This window comes from Martes martes (assembly GCF_963455335.1).
Source record: "Martes martes genome assembly, chromosome: 16".
Lineage (NCBI taxonomy): Eukaryota > Metazoa > Chordata > Mammalia > Carnivora > Mustelidae > Martes > Martes martes.
Window position 1 is genome coordinate 57,739,600 of NC_137904.1, and position 19,464 is coordinate 57,759,063.

The 19,464-nt window shown below is 60.8% G+C and overlaps 1 protein-coding gene across 1 annotated transcript in view; it reads right to left on the minus strand.

Moving 5' to 3' along the window:
• The window catches only part of SDK2 (sidekick cell adhesion molecule 2), a gene marked incomplete at its 5' end in the record, with an annotated part of 246,394 nt that overhangs the window by 20,354 nt on the left and 206,576 nt on the right, over window positions 1-19,464 (minus strand). Inside the window, 12 exons of the mRNA XM_080825738.1 lie at window positions 743-904; window positions 2,942-3,079; window positions 5,328-5,514; window positions 10,329-10,444; window positions 10,591-10,692; window positions 12,018-12,074; window positions 13,502-13,637; window positions 15,276-15,346; window positions 15,816-15,919; window positions 16,814-17,015; window positions 18,004-18,198; window positions 18,696-18,794. Coding sequence (XP_080681864.1) covers window positions 743-904; window positions 2,942-3,079; window positions 5,328-5,514; window positions 10,329-10,444; window positions 10,591-10,692; window positions 12,018-12,074; window positions 13,502-13,637; window positions 15,276-15,346; window positions 15,816-15,919; window positions 16,814-17,015; window positions 18,004-18,198; window positions 18,696-18,794 — 1,569 coding nt within the window. The remainder of the gene's footprint in view (window positions 1-742; window positions 905-2,941; window positions 3,080-5,327; window positions 5,515-10,328; window positions 10,445-10,590; window positions 10,693-12,017; window positions 12,075-13,501; window positions 13,638-15,275; window positions 15,347-15,815; window positions 15,920-16,813; window positions 17,016-18,003; window positions 18,199-18,695; window positions 18,795-19,464) is intronic.

Consider the following 19,464-nt stretch of genomic DNA (forward strand, 5'->3'; position numbering starts at 1 on the left):
AAGTGCAGGGTGGCCGGCCCAGCACAGAAGGAACACACCTGCCTGACAGGTGAGAGGCCAGGACCAGCAGCCTCTCTGTACCTCCCCCCCCCCCCCCACGCTGAGCAGCTAAGCTGCTTGGGCCCACAGGGCAGTGAGCAGGAGGAGGGGAAAGAGGGAGGAGGAGGAAGAGGAGGAGGAGGAAGAGGAGGAGGGGTTTCAGGGAAAGTCTGAGATGGGCTGTGTCCTTCCTCAGGGAAGGAGGGAGCAGAGGCTGGGCCGTGGCTTCTGTGTTCAGGAAGGGACATCCTGCTCGGGTGACAAGGACTTTGGACAACAAATTTCGACCACAGCAGGTACCAGAACAATTCCGCTAGCCCAAAGCTGACCTCAAGAAGTGTCACAAACTCAGACAGAACCACTCTGGGGCCCTGGTCCCTGGTGTCCCCTTCCTGTCCCCACTCAGGCCCAGTGCGCAGCCTGGCCTCTAAGGGCCCTGCTCCTTCTTCCCTCTGTCACCTGTCTAGGGAGGACGCAGCCTGACAGGTCCCCCTGCCTGTGGCCTGGATGCCTTCCCTTTCTCCCCCACCCCCCAGGCCCCACCCCTGTACTCCCTCGGGCTGTGGCTCTGTCCCCACTAGACCCCGTCCGCCCCATCTCCGCACCTCCAGGATCTAGCACAGCTCCGAACACGCCCTCTGACTTGGGGGTTGAACGCGGGGTGCGGAGGGCAGCAGCCCCTGTCTCCCCTGTGCTCCCTTACCTTCTCCCGGGCCAGTGGTGACGTTGGCCTCAATCTCCGGCCCGTAGGCGAAGGTCTTGGCTCTGATGCGGAACCTGTAGGTCATCCCCTCGGCCAGGTCCTTCACCTTCAGCCACAGAGGGCTGTTACCCTTCACATCCACTGTCACGATCTTGCTGACACCTGGGAAGGAAGTACCGCATACGTGGGGGACCGTGGCGGCAGGTGGTGGCCGTGGGGGGCCTTGGAGCCAGGCCACACAGCCGTGCTCCCCCAACACGCAGTCCTGCAGGCTGGTCTTGGGAGAAGGGTTCCAAGGCTGGAGAAGTTGGGAGGATTTGGGACTGTCTGTCCGTGGAGTGTCCTTCGGGATCTGGTGGGAAACAGCTCCCTCCCGGTCTCACTTAACCACTGTCCCCACCATGTACTCTACCCCCCGAATTCCACAGAACTGGAGTCCCAAGGGTCCCCTTTCAGGAAGGGCTCTGGGAGAGACATCACCTGAGTCCACAGTTGGAGGGGAGACCCTGCAGCCAGGCCCTATAGCCGAGGACAGCCTCGGGTCCACCATCAAGGGCGCGCCCAGTGGGCCCTCCATCAACGCACCCGAAATCATGACAACCAAGGGGGAGGCCGCGATGGTTTTAGGGGGTCACGGTTTGTGCTCCGTGCTTCCTGGGTCCAAATCCTCCCGCCTGGCAGCCTCCCCAGGGGTCGGGACCCGGGCTGATCTCCATGTCCCCCTGAGCATGGTGGTGACCCGTGGGGATGGGCTTCGCAGGACACAGCCCAGCTCTGGCCATCCCCTGCTCTATCTGTGGTTTGTTGTCCTGCTGAATTTGGGCATCAATAGCATCGAGGACAGCACGTTAGGCGGTTAAATAAAAGAGGACCTGGCAAATGGCCACACTGTCTTATGAATAAACAGGCATCCGGTGACAGAATGATGGCAGCTCGAGCAGCCCTTCTGAAGGAAGGAAGTCACCCGGGCCCCCCGGAACAGCAGCACTGGGTACCCGTTCCCTGACATTTCTGAGCAAATCCCACATGTGTCTGGGCTGTGGTTTTCCCAACAGGAAAGGGGCCAGGAGCCCCCTGGGTAGGCCAGGCGGAGGCCACCACGACGAGAGCCTGTTGGGTCGCCTGTACCTTGTCCCCATGACCTCCGCCCTCTCCTTCCTCTCCAAGGGAGAGACAGCCCCTCTCCCGGGGCCTACACCTGACCATGTCTCCTGGCCCGCCCTCCCCACCCCCGCCAGTGTCCCAGAACACAGTGCTGCTCTGCTGAATGAACTAGCTGTTGGCAGGCAGGTGATGGTGAAGACTGAGGGCCATTGTTTCCTTGGCCGGCTCAGGACTGCGGCCTCCTTGGCTCTCCAAGGGCTCAGGCCCTCCTTCTGGCCAGGCTCTGTAGTCAGGGAAAGGTGAGAGTGAGCAGGTGACCTCAGGCTATCAGGCCACCACCTGTGAGCCAGCCACACCCCCGAGTCCTCATAGGGCTCCGGAACCAGACGAGGCAGCCAGGAGCCCCTCTAAGTAGATGGCCGTGCTTTCTGGGCTCACTCACATCAGCGTGGGGGTAGAGAGCTGGCAAGGGTCTGACATCCAAGGTCAGGGTTAGCATGGCTTGGCCTAGGAGCCTGGCAGCAGGGAAGGGTCCCCACCGGGGCCTGGAGGAAGGGGTGGGCAGGGGTCACTGGGGACAGCCAGACGAACAGGGCTCCAGGTGAGAGGAGGGCAACTTGCACATCAGGGTTCTTGAACGGAGGTTCACGGGGAAAGGGGGGCAGTGACACCCCCAGACTTGTACTTTCCAGGGAGAGGCTCCAAGGCTCTTAACAGATTCTCAAACGAGTTCCTGACCCCACGAGAGGCAAAGACCCAGTCGGAATAAGGCTGACCCTCTAAATTCTGGGGGGGCAGGCACGGGAGGGGCCATCAGGGGCTCCCCGATCTTCCTGGGCACGACAGCAGCCCGGCCACTGTGGGACGCCACAGCCCCCGCTGGCTCCCTTCCTTCCCTCCTCATCCGGTCAGGACTTGGGAGAACGAGGGTGCTGCTCGGGTTTGCACCCCTGCTTACTGCTGGGGAAATGCTCCTTTCGTCTGGCCCCCGTGTCTCCCTTTACGAGCAGGGGAGACGCTCACCCCATCTGAGGCTGTGCAGTGACCCCGACAAGAGAAAGGCCTTGGGAGTCGGGCTGGGAGGGCCCCACTCACCGTCCACTGGGGTGCAGGGCTCATACACCAGCCGGTAACCCTCCAGGACACCGTTGGGGAACTGTGGGGCCTCCCAGGACACGTTCACCGAGGTTGTGGTCAGCTCACTGAACTTGACCGAGCTGGGAGCACTGGGAGCTGCAGGGGGACAGGAAAGGTTTTGTCTTGTTCTCTCACGGACATTCAAAGCCCCGCGTGGCTTCCAGAAACCAGCAGGAGCTGTTGGGTCTGGGCCCCAGGAAGAGAGAGGGCAGGGGGTCCTCAGAGGTCATCTGTGCCCCTCCTCTCCCCCTCTGACGCTGCTAGCACTCTACTTCCAATTCCAGAGTCCACGAATGGGGAGGAAAGAGAACCGTCTTTTCCCTAAATTTAGAGTACTCCGTTTCTTCCTGCTAAGTGGTCCTAAACCTCCAGGGCCGCTGTGGGGTCAGGCGAGGTCCCGGCTCTGCAGGGCTCGTCTTTCACCCTCCCCGGTGGGGAAAGCAGGGCCTGCCGGGGCCTCAGAGCATGAGGCAGCTGGTGAATAAGAAGATACCAGAACAGCCGTGGTGTGGCCCTTCTCCGGTCCCTGGGGCCCCAGGGCTCGTCACGGAGAGACCGTGCTGTCAGAAGCAGCCCGAAATAGGGACGGTCAAACCATGCGGAAGAGATGCTTTCTTGGCCGGAGAAGCCTGGAACGACCCTGAAAGCCTGGGGGCCATGGTGGGGGGGGGCGGGGACTCTGGTGGGGAGGACAGAGAGGAAGGGAAGGAAGCACGGAGCTGGCTTCAGGCGAGCTGACCAGGCTATTCTCACTGTCCGGGGCTGCCCCCCCACCGAGCCGAAGCTAATCTGGACCCTGCTTCCGCTCCAGCTCCGGGACGCAGCCCCAGCCCACAGTCTTTGAAGGAGGGAGGCGAGCTCAGGGGGCCTTTCCTGTCTCCCCGAAGCAAGAGGGACATGGGTCAGAACACTTTGTCCTGCTGCCGGAAGCTTCCAGGCTCCCAGGGGCTCACATCCGGCCTGTGACACTGTCAGAGAGTGGTCTGGATGAGCGGGCAGACAGAGAGACCAGACCCTCGGGAGCCAGGGGAGGAAAAGGGTTTCCCTGGAGTCGTGGCTTGGCCCCAAAGAGGACAATGCTTAAGAACTGACCCCACGGTCCGGCCCTCTAAGCAAATTAACAGGATGGGAAGCAGCAGGCTGGGAAGGATGCTCGAGGGGGCGCAGGACAAAAGGCTCGTTTTTAATCCACGAGGAGGGAACCCCATGTCAGGGGAAGGAGCTGCCATGCCGTGAAGACAGCCCGGGACCAGCTCACCCGTCCTGGCCTCCAGCCTCTGCTTCCCCACGGGCAGGCCGGGGGTCCTGGGCACGAAGCCAGGCCTCCCCTGCTCACTGAAATGGGTAATACTTGCCCTACCCATCCCAGGGCTTCTGGAAGGAGCTGGCGGCGTATCTGCCCGAGAAGGTCTTTGGACACTATACACAGGCCCAGCACTGGTCGTGTGGGCACTTGGGTTCTGACCCTCATCGTCCAGCCTCCTAACTGGCCTCCCTGCCTCCCTCCTCTCCCGTCCGTCAGTTTGTCTTCCGCACGGCCGGCAGAGTGAGTTTTTAAAAACATACACTGGATCCTGTCGGCCAACTGCTTAAAACCACCAACGATTCCCCGGCTCCCTGAGAATCCATCCCAGACTTCCTTCCAGGGCTCCCCGACCCTCTTGGGCCGTTTCCTCTCAGATCACCCATTAAAGCTCCTTTAATCCCCTCCGGTCTCGACGCCTATGCACCTGTTGCTCCCCCTGCCCGGAACCCCTCCCCCGGAGCCTCCCACGCTGGGCTCTTCCCACTCAGGTCTCCGCTGTCAGCCGTCAGAGGCCGCCGCAGACAGACCTGTCCAAGGCCACAGGTTCACCCCTGCCCGCGTCCTTCTACTGGTCAAACGCATGGCACTGAGGCAGATTCATCTAGACAGGTGTTTCCAATCTGTCGCACTCCCTAGGGAGGGGACCTGGGCTGCTGTGCTCCCAGCATCTAGCACAGTGCGGGTTTCTAGAAGATGCTCAGTGAATATTTGTTGAAGGAACAAAGCTGGAGCCATGTAAGAGAGCTGGGCCAGAACAAGGCATGGCCAGAAACGGGGTTGGCGGGCTACAAGATGTGGGAGGACTGGGGACATCCGGAGCCTCTCTCCAAGGCTCTCTGGGGACAGCCTCTGTCTTCTGAGCACTCTCACGGAGGCCCCCTCTTTTGGGGCTGTGCTCTCCGCCTCCGGAGGCCATGTCCTGGGCCTGGGTGCCCAGCCCAGATGTCTCAGCAGATAAGGCGGCTGCTTCTACCACGCCCCCCACCCAGGAGCACAGTTGCCAGGTGCCCCCTCTCTCCCCCCGCCCCTCTCCCCCACCTGCTTGCTGCGTCTGGCCCCGGGTGGGGGGACTCCGAGGCCCGTCCCCCGCGGCATTGAAGGCGGCCACGCTGACCATGTAGGCGGTGTAGCTGGTCAGGTTCTTCAGCTTCACGCCGTTCTCGGCCAGGAAAAGCGTCTTCACCCGCTCCGTGAGGTTGCGCTGCTGGGCTTCCCAGAAATAAATCTGTGGGCACAGCCAATTGTGGGAGTGAGGTGGACGCACTCGGCTTTCCTCCTGCCCCCTGCCAGCCCCAGGGTTGCAGAGACGCCCTCGTTCGTGCCGTCCACACGCCCTGAGCAGCGGGCGTGCGTCCCTCAGGGAACAGCACAGAAGTATTTAAGAGCGGTTGTAGAAACCCTTCCAGAACCTTCTTTTCACAGCGAATACTTAAGTCTCTGCAGCACGAAGTCCCAGGATAGCACAGACCCCACGTATCTGTGCACCCCGGAGACGGGAGGGTTTAGCACAGCACAGGCCCATCAGCCCTCGGGATACGGAACACGGTTACAGGAGAAAGAAGCCAAGTCCGCTCTTCAGGACCCTGAGCCGGGGAGGGAAGTGCCGGGTGGCTAGACTCTGCCCCAACGGAGAGGAGAGTGCAAGGACCAGCCTCTCTGCATCACCATCAGCTGGGAGCCCGTTTGGGATGCGGACTGTCAGGCCTACCCTTCCCCCTTCACCAGCTGCAAAGCACCTGCCCGTTGACAAGGACCCCGCTGGTGAATTCACCTGCAGGCCTGCAGGCCGGCCTGGGGCTGAGCCCCCAGCGCCCCATTCACGAACACGGGGACCTCGTCAGGTGATCCCTGAGCCATGGTTTTGTTCGAGACACGAGAGACGCGCGGGAAAGCCGCAAGCCTCCCGCCCCGGGGACGATCAGCGAGTATTTGGCGCCACCTGCTGGCCGAGGAGATTGCTGCAAGCTACGGACCTCAATTTCTCGATTTGCCGGGAGGACTATAATGCCAGGGTTCCCACCTGGCACTCAGGACATCTTGTCACCCAGAAGTCCTTGCTTTCATCTAGCCCCGCCCACTTTTAAAAACAGATTCTTCCGATGCGAGTAGGTATCAGAGGGAGAGTTGATATGGTTGTTCGTGTACCTTTCCCAGTGACGGGCACTCAATATAGTGGACAAAGTTCCCGCTGAATTTGGGGTGCCAGGTCAAGGCCAAGGTCAACACCTGAGATCTGAGTGTTCTCAGCACACAGATGGGACTTGCTGAGTGCAGATGCAGACAATGAATGTAGAAAGAGTCATCACCCCCTTGTATCTGACATTTCACTCCCCTGGGCTTAGGGCTCCATCGGATCCAAGAGGCCAGCTTTGAGCCTTGGTTGAATCCGGGCCACAGCCACACGCTGCTGCAGGGAATTCACGCTCTCAATCTTCACCGTGCTACACCACCTGGTCCACCGGCCCAGGGCGCATCCCCTACATCCGGATCTCATCCACTGCTCCCCCCTGCCCCTCCCCTCTCCTCCCCTCGTGAGGCTCCTTCACCCGGAAGCAATCAGATGAGATTTTCTCCACACTCTCGGGGTGCCGCCCATACCTTCAGCGGCCCCTGCGTCCACGACCTCTGCCTGCCTCCCTCCGTGCCCCGGCTGCACGGGCAGGCTCCTCTGTGAGACGATCACACCTTTCGGCAAGAAATCCCAGCCCCTCACCTCCTCCAGGACCTCATTCCCCCCAGCTTCTGCTCTCCCTAGAATCACCACATTTCCCCTCTTCCTGGATCATTATCTGCACAGACACGAGCCGGCGCCTTCAGTCTTAAAACCCCCTCTGTTGACTGTTTCTAATTCTTGTTTCATTTTCCCTTTAAAGCAACACTCCTTTAAAAGGGGTATGTGTGGGGCACCTGGGTGGCTCAGTGGGTTGAGCCTCTGCCTTCGGCTTAGGTCATGATCTCAGGGTCCTGGGATCGAGCCCCGCTTTGGGCTCTCTGCTCAGCAGGGAGCCCGCTTCCTCCTCTCTCTCTCTGCCTACTTGTGATCTCTGTCTGTCAAATACATAAATAAAATATTATAAAAAAAAAAAAGGGGTATGTGTACTCGCTGCCTCCTCTCCTTCTCTCTTGAATCCCTCCAAGCTGGCACCCTCCACCCTTGTTAGAGTAACCTGTGAACTTGACCTGGCTAATGCAGTAATCCTGGGCTCCGCAGGCTTTCTGGAAAGGGCCATGTAATAAAGATCTCAGGCTTTGCAGGCCACGATATCTCTGTGGTAACTCAAAAGCAGCCACGGGCAATTTATAAACAAATGAGGGTGGCTGTGTTCCAATAAAACTTTATTTACACAAACAAGCGGGGGGCCAGACTGAGTCCTTGGGCTATACTTGCTTCCTAGATTTCATCTTGCTTGAGCTCTCGGCAGTATTCGGTATAACATAGTCCTCCCTCTTCTGGGAAGTATGTTCTTTATGTAGGTTTTGAGACTTCAGTCCCCTTTTTTTGGTCCTAGGTCTCAATTTTCAGTCTTCTTGGGTTTCCTATTTGGGTCTAATCTCCGGTCTTTCACCTACATGCCGAGGACTCCACAATTCACATGTCCAGCTTAGACCCTCGCTCTTGAGGTCCAGACATGTAAACCGGCTCCATGTGACATCTCCCCTTGGGGGTCCAACCCCTGTCTCGAGCCAACTCCAGCTCTCCCCTGCAAGCTTCCTCCTTCTGCCCCTTTTTGTCTCTTCCGGCGCTGTGCCTGGAAGCTCCGTCATCAAATTGCTTGTAAATCCTCTCTGTCCACATTCAACTCAGCAAATTCTACCAGCTCCATCATTCCAACGGAGCCAGAGAACAAATACCTCTCCCTGCGCTATTGGCTGGCCTCAGCCACCACCATGCCTCACCTAGATGACTCAGCCCCCTCTTTGTAGTTTCGTGCTTTCCCCATTTCAAAACCCAAGTCACCTGTGGCCCTCCTTTGCCCCAAACCTTCCACGGATGTCCTCTCATTTTGAGTGACAGCCGAAGCCCCTGAGGGTCCTGGGTGATGTAGCCTAGGTCACTGCCTGACCCATCTCCTATCATGCTGCCCTCCACACACACACTGGGACGCACTGGGCTCTTAGTTGAGCTTTGTAAAGGCCAAGCACCCACCGAGCCCAGGACCTTTGCTCTTCTTTTCCTCTTTCTGGAATGTTCTTCTCCCAGAAGAACATGTGATTCTCACCCTGTTCTTCATTTTTGCCCAAGCGTCCACTTCCCATTAAATCCTTTCCTAACAACCCTATTTAAAGTTCCAAACCTCCCCTGGCTCACTTGCTCTAAGCCCTCCGCGGACCTCCTTTGCCACCCTCTGGAGGAGCTTGTTTTGCACGTTGTTGCTCTTCTTCCCCTAAAATTTAAGCTCATGTTGCCTCTCTGTTCCCTGCTTTCCTCCCAGACTGAGAAACACCGCTGGGAACAAAATAACAGCTCAATACACGCACCTCTCTGGAAGACCGTAGCTGCGTAGGCGTGACCGCCCGGGCACACGTCACAGCTCGGTGGGACCCAAACCAAACTCACTGGCTGGCGACGTCCGCCCATCATTCACGTCTGTGCTAATTACCGTGGAGGTTAATGCACATCTGGGATGCGGCCATCCCGGGCCCCCAGCTAAGAATGCCGACTGTCTCCATGTTTTCTGAGCATGCAGACACCTGCCGTGTGATAGACGCGGTAGGTGTGTCCGCATGTTTTCTGGGGTTACACGTTTGCTGGAGACTTCCGCACCTCGACAGTCTGGTGGCTACAAACGGTGGCAGGCTCTGCCCGGCTCCTCCTCCTTCCAATGGGAGGCCCGTGCTGGGGATGCGGGATTAAGCTTCCCTCCCCAGCCCTCTGGGGCAGTGTATCACCCTTCCTAGGCGAGACGCCTTCCCTCCTCCCTCCCACCTCCTAAGTGGAACAAGACTCCTACGTGGGTTTCTGCCTTCAACTGGGGCCACCTACAGTACAAGCTAGGTGACCCGGGCACGCCCCTGGCCTTTGCGGGAACTCAGTTTCTGCCTGTGCAATGAGGGGGCTGAGCCAGGAAACCATGAGGCCTCGCGGGTGGTGGGGGGTATCTCACACTCCCCCTCTTGCTCCCCCTGGAACAACCCCCCAGCAGGAATCAGAGTGGGGCTGGGCACTGGCCCAGGACGCAGGCCTCGGACACACCAACGGCTCTGACCAAGGAGACACAGCATTATTACTCTGTCCATTGCCTCCTCTGCTGGGTAGTTTGTGCCGTGCCCCCCTCCGCCCCGCACAGGGTCAGGGCTGGCAGACCTGGCATCCGACTCTTTTGGGCTACCTGTTTCTTTTGTGCTCTTGCCGCACCCCCTCAACTCTCGGTTTCCTCATCTGTACAATGGGTGCAAACATCTATACTCTGCTGACTACACAGGCATTCCAGACAGTGAAGGAGTTCTAAAGGGCTCGGAGAATGCTGGAGACGAACTGAATTCTGTTAGGACATGTGACAGCCTCTAAAGTCTGGAAATAATTTTAAATGGAGATTTCCACATCCTTGGCGAGGGCTCCTCTGCCACTTGGTCAAATCGATACTGTAATTAGGGTCGGCCCAAGGACCAACTGGGGGGGATCTTTTGCTGGCACTAGGAGTTGGGGGACTGCGGTCAGGGGTGTTGCCTGAAGCAAGGCCCAGGCTTCTTGCCTCTGAGCTCCGCCGGGCCAGGCTGCCGGAGAGGCTGGGTGTAGTGCTGCGTCAGTGCACAATGTTCCCGGGGATTGGGTGCCCGTAGCCAAGGGAGCCGGTGTGGACCTGCCGACCTCTCTCTCCTACCACCCAGGGCTCACTCCAACTCCCAAGCTGGCCCTTTGCCCAGCTTGTGACACGGGTCACAGGTCACCCTTTCCGGCCTGTCCTGGGCACACGGGTCACAGGTCACGCCGTCCCCACCACGGCAGACACCTGAAGCTCCCAGCTGCCCTGGCCCTATCAGGCAGCTTGGGCCCCTGCCTCCACCCCCAGACCCTTGCACTGCCGGAGCGCCCCGTACCTTGTAGCCCTGGATGTCTCCATTCTGGCTCTCCAGCGGTGGTGGCTCCCACGTCACATCCAGCTGTGTGGCCGTGGTACCTTGGACAGCGACGTTACGGGGCGCCGCAGTGGGCACTGGAGGGCGTGAGAGGTCATGAGTGAGGGACACAGTGGGCTTTAGGGAGGACGAGGAGGTGGGTTGGGGTCCCCGAATCCCCTATGTCCTCTAGTTGGATTTCTGGGGTGGGAGAGGCTGGGGCTGGGAGGGCAGGCGGGCTCACCGGCTTCCCCGACGAAGACCTCCTGGGGGGGGCTCGAGGGCCCCTCCCCCACGGCATTGTACACGCTCATCCGAATCTCATACCGCCGGTGTTGGTTCAGATCTGGGGGAGGGAGGTAGAAGCACAGAGAGGTCACTGCCCCGCAGGGGACAGAGCCAGCATGGAGGACGGAGCCTGTAACGACGCATCTGTGACTCTAGCTCCTGCCTGAAGGCTCAGGAAAGAAGATGCAAGGACTGGGGTGGCTGGGAGGTGGTCCGGCCCCCCAGGAACTGGGACACGGGACGCCTGTGGGTGGCTTCCCAGCCGAGGGTGAGCACACTAGACACTTCTGAGACTGAAAGAGACGCTATTAATATTTGCGCAGGGACAGCTCGTGTGAACCAGGGCTGTTCTCCTGGGCACACGGGTCACGGGTCACCCATTCCAGCCTGTCTTGGGCACACGGGTCACAGGTCACCCCGTCCCCACCATGGCAGACGCCTGATGCTCTCAGCTGCCCCAGCTCCATCAGGCAGCTCTCCCCTCAGGGAAGGGGCTGATTGGATGTGAATTCTGGGCTAAGAGATGCTAAGTTTTTGCCAAGTTTGGGGGTCCTGGGTGGGGATGCCTGGATGGAAGCTGGGAGACAAGACAGTTGCAGGAAAATGGGCCCTGAAATCTTGGATGGGAGTTACCATCCCTGCTTGGCTGGGGGGAGGCTAGAAGGCTCTCCTAACGCTCTCCCTGGGCACCCTGCCCTTCTCCCCTTCCTCGGGGGGAGTTCTGCCCCTCTGCTGGAATGTGGGTGGGGGACTCACCCTCATTTAACCAGCCCCACTGCCCGTGTGGGGCACTTGGGTGACGAAGGAAGGGGAAGGACAACGTGGTGTCACACGTTGCATCGTATAGAGAACAGGGTCCCTCTGCCCAAGCTCTGGGCCTTAGGGAGAACCACGGACTTTAGAAGGAGAGCGAGACTTGGACCAGACATCCCCCTGGGAACATCCCCAGGTCCCTGGGGGACAGTGGGGGTTCCGCTCACTCCGGAGGTGGGGGTCAGCCTGGAATACAGAGCCACGCAGAAAAGTGCCTTCGTCGGGAGAGGTGGGCGGCCGTGCCGTGGACGCCTGCCCTTCCAAGCAGCAGACCCAGAGCTCCTCCCATGGACCTCCGGCCATCCCCCGCTGCAGTCCCCCCATGGAGCACAAGACCGGAGCTGCTCCCTCCCCCGTTCTGCACCTGATGGACGCAGGCTTCCCTGGTCATTCTCTACGTTTCTGCATGTTTCCAGAAAGTCACGTGCACTTAGGGCGACCCCATTCTTCAAGGGGCCTGAGGAGGGCGCAGCCCTTAGCCCGGGCTCGGGTGTCCTCAGAAACCCCATGCTCCCCATCCCCGTGGAAGGCCTGGGCCCCACTCGGGAGCCGCCATGCAGGGACACTTACTGTCCAGCTCGTACTGCGTGAGGCTGGGCCGGCTCAGGTTCCGCACAGCGTACATGGCTACGGGGTGGGAGGCCGAGGGGGCCAGGTGGAGACAGCAGACAGAGGAGGTTAGTACACACACCCCGCTCCGCAGAGACCCCGAGGAGAGGGGCAGGCGGGGAGGGGGCCTGGGAGCACACAAGCAGACAGAAGGGGTGTCCGGGTGCCTGACGGTGAGTGGGGGGCCCTGGGAAGGAGCGAGAGACCATGCGCACGACGGCAGGGGCGGGGGACGACACAGGGCACTGTGAGCTCCCCGTCCTCCCTGACGACGGCTCTGGGGGATGCCCCGTCCCCACTGGCCCTGGGGGGGACCCCTGGTCCCCAGTCGCTCCCTCATCTGAGGCGGGACTTCGACAGAACCATCCCCACACCATGGGGGGTGTTCATTTTCTCCTCTGAATCAGAAACCCTTTTACTGCCAGGAACTAGGACTGCGTTATCCCCAGGCATATAAAATCACAACCACGAGCACAGGTCTGCCAAAACATGAAAGAAATCGTGCAAGCTGTCAGGTCAGCTACACGGAGTTCTGGGAACATTCCTCTGCCCCGTGTCCATCCGTTTCACTGTCCGCTGATACTCGTTAGACGCCAAGGCACGAACGCTTTAGGGGAATTACAGGAGAGCACCCTGTACACTCTCCGTCACCTACCCGCTCAGGGACCCTCGTCCCCGGGCTCCTCTCTCCTGCCCACTTCCCGCCCCTCTGCCAGCTGGACACGGTGGCCACGGCACACAGCATCTCCCATCCTGGCCCTCCAGCCCGTTCCGAGCCGCCGCCTTGGCCCCAGCCGCCTGCTTCTCTCGGTGACTGCACCCCTGCCTCTGGTCCTCCACGGCCGGCCATCGCTCTCCTGCCCCAAAGGGCAAGCACGTCATTCCCGGGGCTGGACTCCCCCTGGGATTCACAGGCTGGATTCTGAGGATCGCGGGACAGAACAGTGACCTCCACCAGCAGGTCGTCAGGATGGGCAGGGGTGGCTCCTGGCCCTTTCCACAGCAGACCCTTTGCTGGGCTTTCCCCTTAGCTTCGGGTAGGTTGACTTGGGATCATCCATCAGGGTCAGTGCCAAGGCCATCTTCTGGGAGGCCTTCCCTGGCACTGGCTCCCCTGGAAAAGGGCTCCAAGGCTGTCATGCCAACCGTCTTGGACGTTTATCGTGAGTTTACTTCCGGAGCACCCCTCCTCCTTGAGCCCGCAAGCTCTGAGAGGGCAGAGGCCGTCTCTCCCGTTCACTGCTGTGCCTCCAGCGTCTGAAGGCACGCAGAAGGTGCTCAATGAACACCCAGTGGCTGAACGGGACAGGGGTGGTGGGAAGAAGCACGCTCAGGAAAGGGCGGCGGGTTTCAGGTCAGGGTGACTCCAGGAAGCTGAAAGCTTTTGCGCCTGGAGGGGAGTGTACCTGCCCCGTTGTCCCCTGACCCCTGCGGATGCCACTCACAGGTAAGCTCGGCCCACTTGGCCCCCGGGTTGTTGATGCCCCGCAGCGTGAAGCCCCTCAGCCCCTCATACAGCAGCTCCCGGTACCGGATCCGGAAGCCCAGGAGGATGCCGTTGATCTTGTCCTCCGCTGGGGGCTGCAGGGAAGGGAGCGGAGAATGGGGAGGGGCAGGAAACACTGAGGTTCACCCGCTTCCACTCTGCCCCCCTCCCTCCCTCCCCATGCTGCCTCCTGTGACCACAGGGCAGAGCCTGAGTGGCCACTGGGAAAAGAAATCAAAAGGACGCTGAGCATTTTTAATTTAAGGAGCATTTCCAAGGAGGTTATTTCCTCTCCGCAATAGTCCCTGCAAGGCAGGGAGGACAGGAATCTCCCTCCGTGCCATTCCCATTCCCGGAGCAGGAGGGGAGGCTCAGAGAGGGTAAGGAATTTGCCCAAGGGCACACAGCACCAGCCTCCCTGGGCTTGGTGACCCACCCTGCCACCTCCCACCTGACCAGTGTCTCCCGGGGTTCCTACGAGGCCGCCCCCTATTGCTGGAGGCACTGGCCTTGCCCTGCCTTTTATCATCCTTCGCTCTCTGCTCCCATCCATGGCCCGGTGGGAGAACAGGCTTTAGAAGGTGGAAGCTACCCTTTAAAATCCCGCTGAAGGGGTTCAACTTTGTATTAGCTCCTTCACTGTCTCCCTGGCTGCTGCTGGCATCTCCCTGCCCCTTTGCCAGGATGGCCCGGGGCTCTGCCGGCCTTGTCCTGGCTTCTGGCCGCATGAGGTCATTTCCATAAGACAGAGTGTCCTGTTGCCGTGAGGCCTCGGGCTGGGGAGGGGCTGCGGGCCCCTTCTGGTTTCCTCTCAAGGGGTCTCCAGTCAGGGGGGCTGCAGTGGACAAACGCCTGCCCCTCTGATCCCAAAAGTGGAGACAAGGGTTTGCTGCTTTGGGGCCCCTGTGGGTGACCTGCGGAGTCCAAAGGCTGGACCCGAGAGTGGACGGGAGGGTCCGCAGGTGGAGACCGGCAGCCTGGCCTCATGCATCTGGCGGACCTCCTCAGACCGCGGCAGGACAACGTGCCCACCCAGGGACGCCTGGGGGGCTCAGTCGGTAAAGTGTCTGCCTTGGGCTCTGGTCATGATCCCCGGGTCCTGGGATCGGGCCCTGCATCGGGCTCCCTGCTCAGCGGGGAGCCTGCTTCTCCCTCTGCCCCTCCCCCTGCTCATGCTCTCTCTCTTTCTCAAATACATAAAATCTTAAAAACAAAACAGTGCTCATCAAAGAACAGGCAACAGGAGGAAGAGTGGAGAGAGGGGCTTCTCTCCGCGCCCGGACGATGGGTTCCCTCGCCAGCTTCCGGCCAGGCATGCACACCTGCGTCGGGTTGGATCAGGAAACCCTTCACGGGCGGTGGGCCAGGATTCATGGGGACTCGGGGGCCCTGAAAGCCCCACGCACTTCTCTGTCCCATGACTGGCAGCTCTGAGGGCACGAAGCCTGACCCTGCCACTTACTAGCTGTGCGACCCGGCCCATTCGTGTCACTTCCCTGAGGACCGGGTCCTGGTCTGCAGGAGGGGACGGGAGCAGGGCCTGCCTGAGAGGATTATCTGGAGAGCAGAACGAGAGGCACCGCTGTGTGTGTGTGTGTGTGGGGGGGGGTGTGTGTGTGTGATGCTCCAGCCTTGCTGGGGGCTGTCGCCTTTCTGGTCCCCACACCGGGGGTGCCTGCCTGAGTCCTCCTGGGCTGTGGGCCCCTGCCCGCTTGCTGGCTGCTGGCCCGTACCTGCCATCGGATCAGCACGGAGGTGGTCGTGTGGGGCGTCACCGACACAATGGTGGGTGCTTCGTCGGGTGCTGGGGAGAGAGGCAGATGCGTGAGCTCCGGGGGCTGGGGCCTGGGCCCCCTGGGAGGCCACAGGGAGCAGATTCTTCTACAAGTGTGGAGGGAGGAGGCCCTGACCCCAGTCTGCATCCAAGAGCCCAGAGCCCCCTCCTCTTTGTCTCTGGAGCCACAGGTCTCTGCGCTGCCGCTGCTAAGGCTCCCCCACACCCCTTCACTGGTTTTCTGGGTTGTCCACGAGCTTGGGGACAGTAGAGACAGAACACATTAGGATGCTGGGCTTGGCATGGGAGCCCGAGCTACGGCAAAGGCCCCCCTGGCCCAAAATTCCTTGGGACTCTGCCCAGGGAGCCAGACACAGGGCCCACTGGACCCTCTGCCCTTCCCACCTTTGGGGGCCCCTCTCCTCCAAAGAGAATGCCCAGTGCCCCGAAAGTGCCAGAGGGCCAAGAGAAAGAGATCCCCGTGGAGGGCGTCACTGACCGGCCTGCAGAGTGGTCAGCGGCTCCGACTCCTCGCTGAACTCGCTGTCCCCAATGTCATTGGTTGCCTTCACGCGGAACTTGTAGGATGTGAAAGGCTTGAGCCTGCGGGGATGAGACGTTTCAAGCAACAGAGGTACCCCCTAATGCCTTACCCCGCCGGCCCTGCTCAGGGAAAGGTGGGGGCACAGGGTGCTGATCTGTTACACAGATGGAAACGTCAAGGCTCAGAAGCCAGGAGTGTTCCATCGGGCACACAGGGCCCAGGCCCTCCAGGGCCTGATGCCAGCCCAGGTGTGGCCTCGCTTCTAGCCCCCAGGTGGCCCTGTCTCCACGTCTCCTACCTCACAGGGGCAGGCCGCTAGGAGAGCACGGACAGCTCTCCCTGTGAGCAAACTCCTCCCCCTGGAAACGCCGTCCGTTTCTAGAATTTAGTAAACTCAGCAGGGGTCAAGGTTCTCAAGAGTTCACCAGTACTTCATCTCTGTAAGCCTGTCCTCTCCGGGCAAACGTCTTCCTTTTTGATTTATCGGGGGTGGGGGGTGAGGAGGAGAGAATTGCTCAAAACTCTGGGTCACGTCAGCCGGAATATAAGAAAATATGACCCACTAGGAATTAAATCGAAGCCAGAATTCGGAGCCGGCTCTACTCCCCTGCCGCAGACAGAGAGGGAGGTGCTGTCTGCTGCAGGGCTGGCTGAGGAGGGATGGCGAGGCCCTCACTAAGGGGCTTCCAGGCTCCAGAAATAAGTAACAAAGAGGCAGCCCTCGAGGGCTCCCAAGAGCAGGGGTGGCGGGGTGGGGGAGGTTAGGACAGAGCCAGAGGTGGGGTTCTGGGAGGTGCGGGCTGGGGAAAGCATCTGGGGGTAGGCAGGCTCCAGGAGCTTGCTGGAGACCCACCGACACCCCCCTCCAGTGCTCCCCCCCACCCCGGGAACCCCTCTGGTGCTGTCTGCACTGGGAGGGGTGAGGGGAGCTGCCAGGTGGCCCGGGGCCTCACCTGTCCACCACGAAAGCAGAGGCGTTGTGGCTCACGGAGGCCGAGTGCAGCGCCCACCGGCCGCCGGGCAGCTCGCGGGTCTGGACCGTGTAGTAGCGCACGGGGGACAGCCCGTCGCTTCCCGGCTCCCAGGACAGCAGCACGCTGCGCGCCTTCACGTCCTCCTGCCGCACCACCGGCTTGCTGGGGGGCTGCGGGCGGTCTGTGAGGTGGGGGAGGACGGGAGCAGGGGGGGTCAGCCGGGAAGGGGATGGGGGGTGAGCTTTCTCAAGGAAGAGAAGGAGGCGCCTGATACCCGCAGCCCTATCCCCTTTCTGTGCACATGGGTCCCGACAGCCAGCACCCGTGGCTCCGTGGCTCCTGGTCCGTGACCTGTCCTCAGCTCATTAGAGGCCCAGGAGCCTGGGCATTCAGATCTTCCGAGGACAGCCCAACCTGGGGCTGGCAGGGAGGAGGTCCAAACTCCCAGCTCCTTTGGCCCCGCCTGCCCAGCGCCTAGCCGGGGCCTGTGCGATCCCTGACAGGATGGGACAGAGCCCACGCTTGCCTCGGTGGAGCTCCGCCGGATGCCCTGCCCGCCCCGGCCTCCTTCTCGCCGCCCCAGGCCCCGCTGCAGGGGCTCAGTCTCAGCACTCGGGCACTTGGGGAGGCCGAGTCTGTGTTACGGGGCCGTCCTGCACTCTGTAGGGTGTTAGCAGCATTCTGGGTGCCCCCCCCCCCGGCCTCGCAGATGCTGGTCGTAGCTCCCTCTTAGCTGTGACAATGCACAGTTGAGAACTGCTGTCTTACTGGTTTTTCCTGGGAACACAGTGTAACGAACCACGTTCACAGGAATCGGGGTCTCAGCCTGCTTCAGGGGAGCCTGGCCTCTGGCCTTTGAGCGGAGGGGCAAGGGGACCGAAGCTGGTCTCACCAACCCTCCCCCTCCAGAAACCCAGTAGCTGAGGCAGAGCGGGATCCTCGGGACGGGGCCTCCCAGCCCGGCTTCTGGAGTCCACCAGACGCTTGCTGACCCTGACCTCAGAGACTGCGGCCCACCTGCCACTCCAGGGCAGGGCAATGTGGCTCGTAACTGGCTGATCCCCAGGTCCCCGCGAGGACAGGGCAGGAGCACCTGGCTTGGCTGGGACTCCCTCCTCCCCCCCGCCTTGGCTGCCCCCCAGGCCTCCCCAGCCCCAGCAGGCGGTCACCTCTCTTCTCGGTGGTCACCACCAAGGCCTCGGCGGCCTCTCCCCAGCCCTTGCGGGTCTGAGCCGTGATGCGGAACAGGTAGACGGACTCTGGCTTGAGGCCGGTGGCCGTGTACTGGCGGGCGCTGGGTGCCAGCACCTCCACGGTGGCCGTGTTGGCCGTGGTGGCGTTGAGCCGGTGGGTGACCTGGTAGGCTGCGGGAAGGAAGGACACGGGCTGTGCTGGGAGGCAGGTCGAAGTCCCTCAACCCCGTGAGCCTTCCCCTGGGGGCCTGCGTGCATGTGCGTGTCTGTGTGTGTGTTAGGGGAGGATCCTTGAATAGGAAAGGATGCTTCTGACCGACAGCGTCCCTCGGTGCCTTGGGTCGGACTGGCTTTGCGGAGTTGGCCAGTGCGCCCTCACCTGGTCACGCTTAGTAATTGCAGCCTAGGTTTACCAGATGGCCAGCAGGGGACTTTGGGGAGTATTTAGGAACACACAGCTAATGAATCGTCCTTAAGGAACCTCAACCTTGACCATGCCCTCCCAACGATATTTCTAGTGGGAGGAATAGGACTCGAAATCCTTCTTGAGAAGAGGTGGATGCTTCCTGGGCCTAGTCTGCCTCTGGCCTTCTTTACACCTTATGCCTCCTCCTTCTACCCACAGTCAGGGCACTGGAGAGGGGAGAGGGGAGAGGGGAGAGGCTTACCAAGGATGATGCCGTTAGGGGTAGCGGGGGGCTGCCAGATCAGTCGCACGGATGTGGTCCTCACCTCTGGGAAGAGGATGCCCATGGGTGGTCCTGGGACTGGAAGGGACAAAGGAGAAGCAGGTGGCAGGGCAGCTGCTGCTCAGCCCCTCCCCCCCCGCCCCTGGGGTCCAGCTCCAGCAGAGCAGGTGGGCAGGCCGTGGGGGAAGGGCACACTCAGCTCAATGACCTCTGTGGAGCGCTCTCTGTCCCTGGCACCCCGATCCAACACGGGACACAGAGATGCTATCGGTGAGGTTTCTACCCTCAAAAAGAGGCATTATTTGGCAGGAAGCAGAAGGGCGCAGGCTCCAGCATCCTGCGGCTCAGGGTCCATATCCGTGCACATATATGTACATGCAGGGTTGACCTCAGAACTGGGCAAGTGGGCCTTGCCCTTGGTCTCTAATACAGAAGGTGCCACTCTGACTTCCTTCCACCCACAAGGTGGGATGGGTGGGAGGCTCACTCTGAGCCCAAAACACTCCTTTACGAGGGTCTGCATGGGCCCGTTCCCCAGGTCCACCCTCCAGACTTGCACCTCCGGACCGATGGATGGCTGGGGGAGGGGCAGCTGTTTGGGGCAGGTGGATGGAGACCAAGTACCATGTGCCGGGGAGAGGAGGGGAAAGAAACAGAGCACAGGCGATCCTTCCCGGGCAACCTCATCCCAACAGAGAATCCCCCGAAGTCTGAGATTTCTAAACTCGAACCCGGCTTTCCAGGTCAA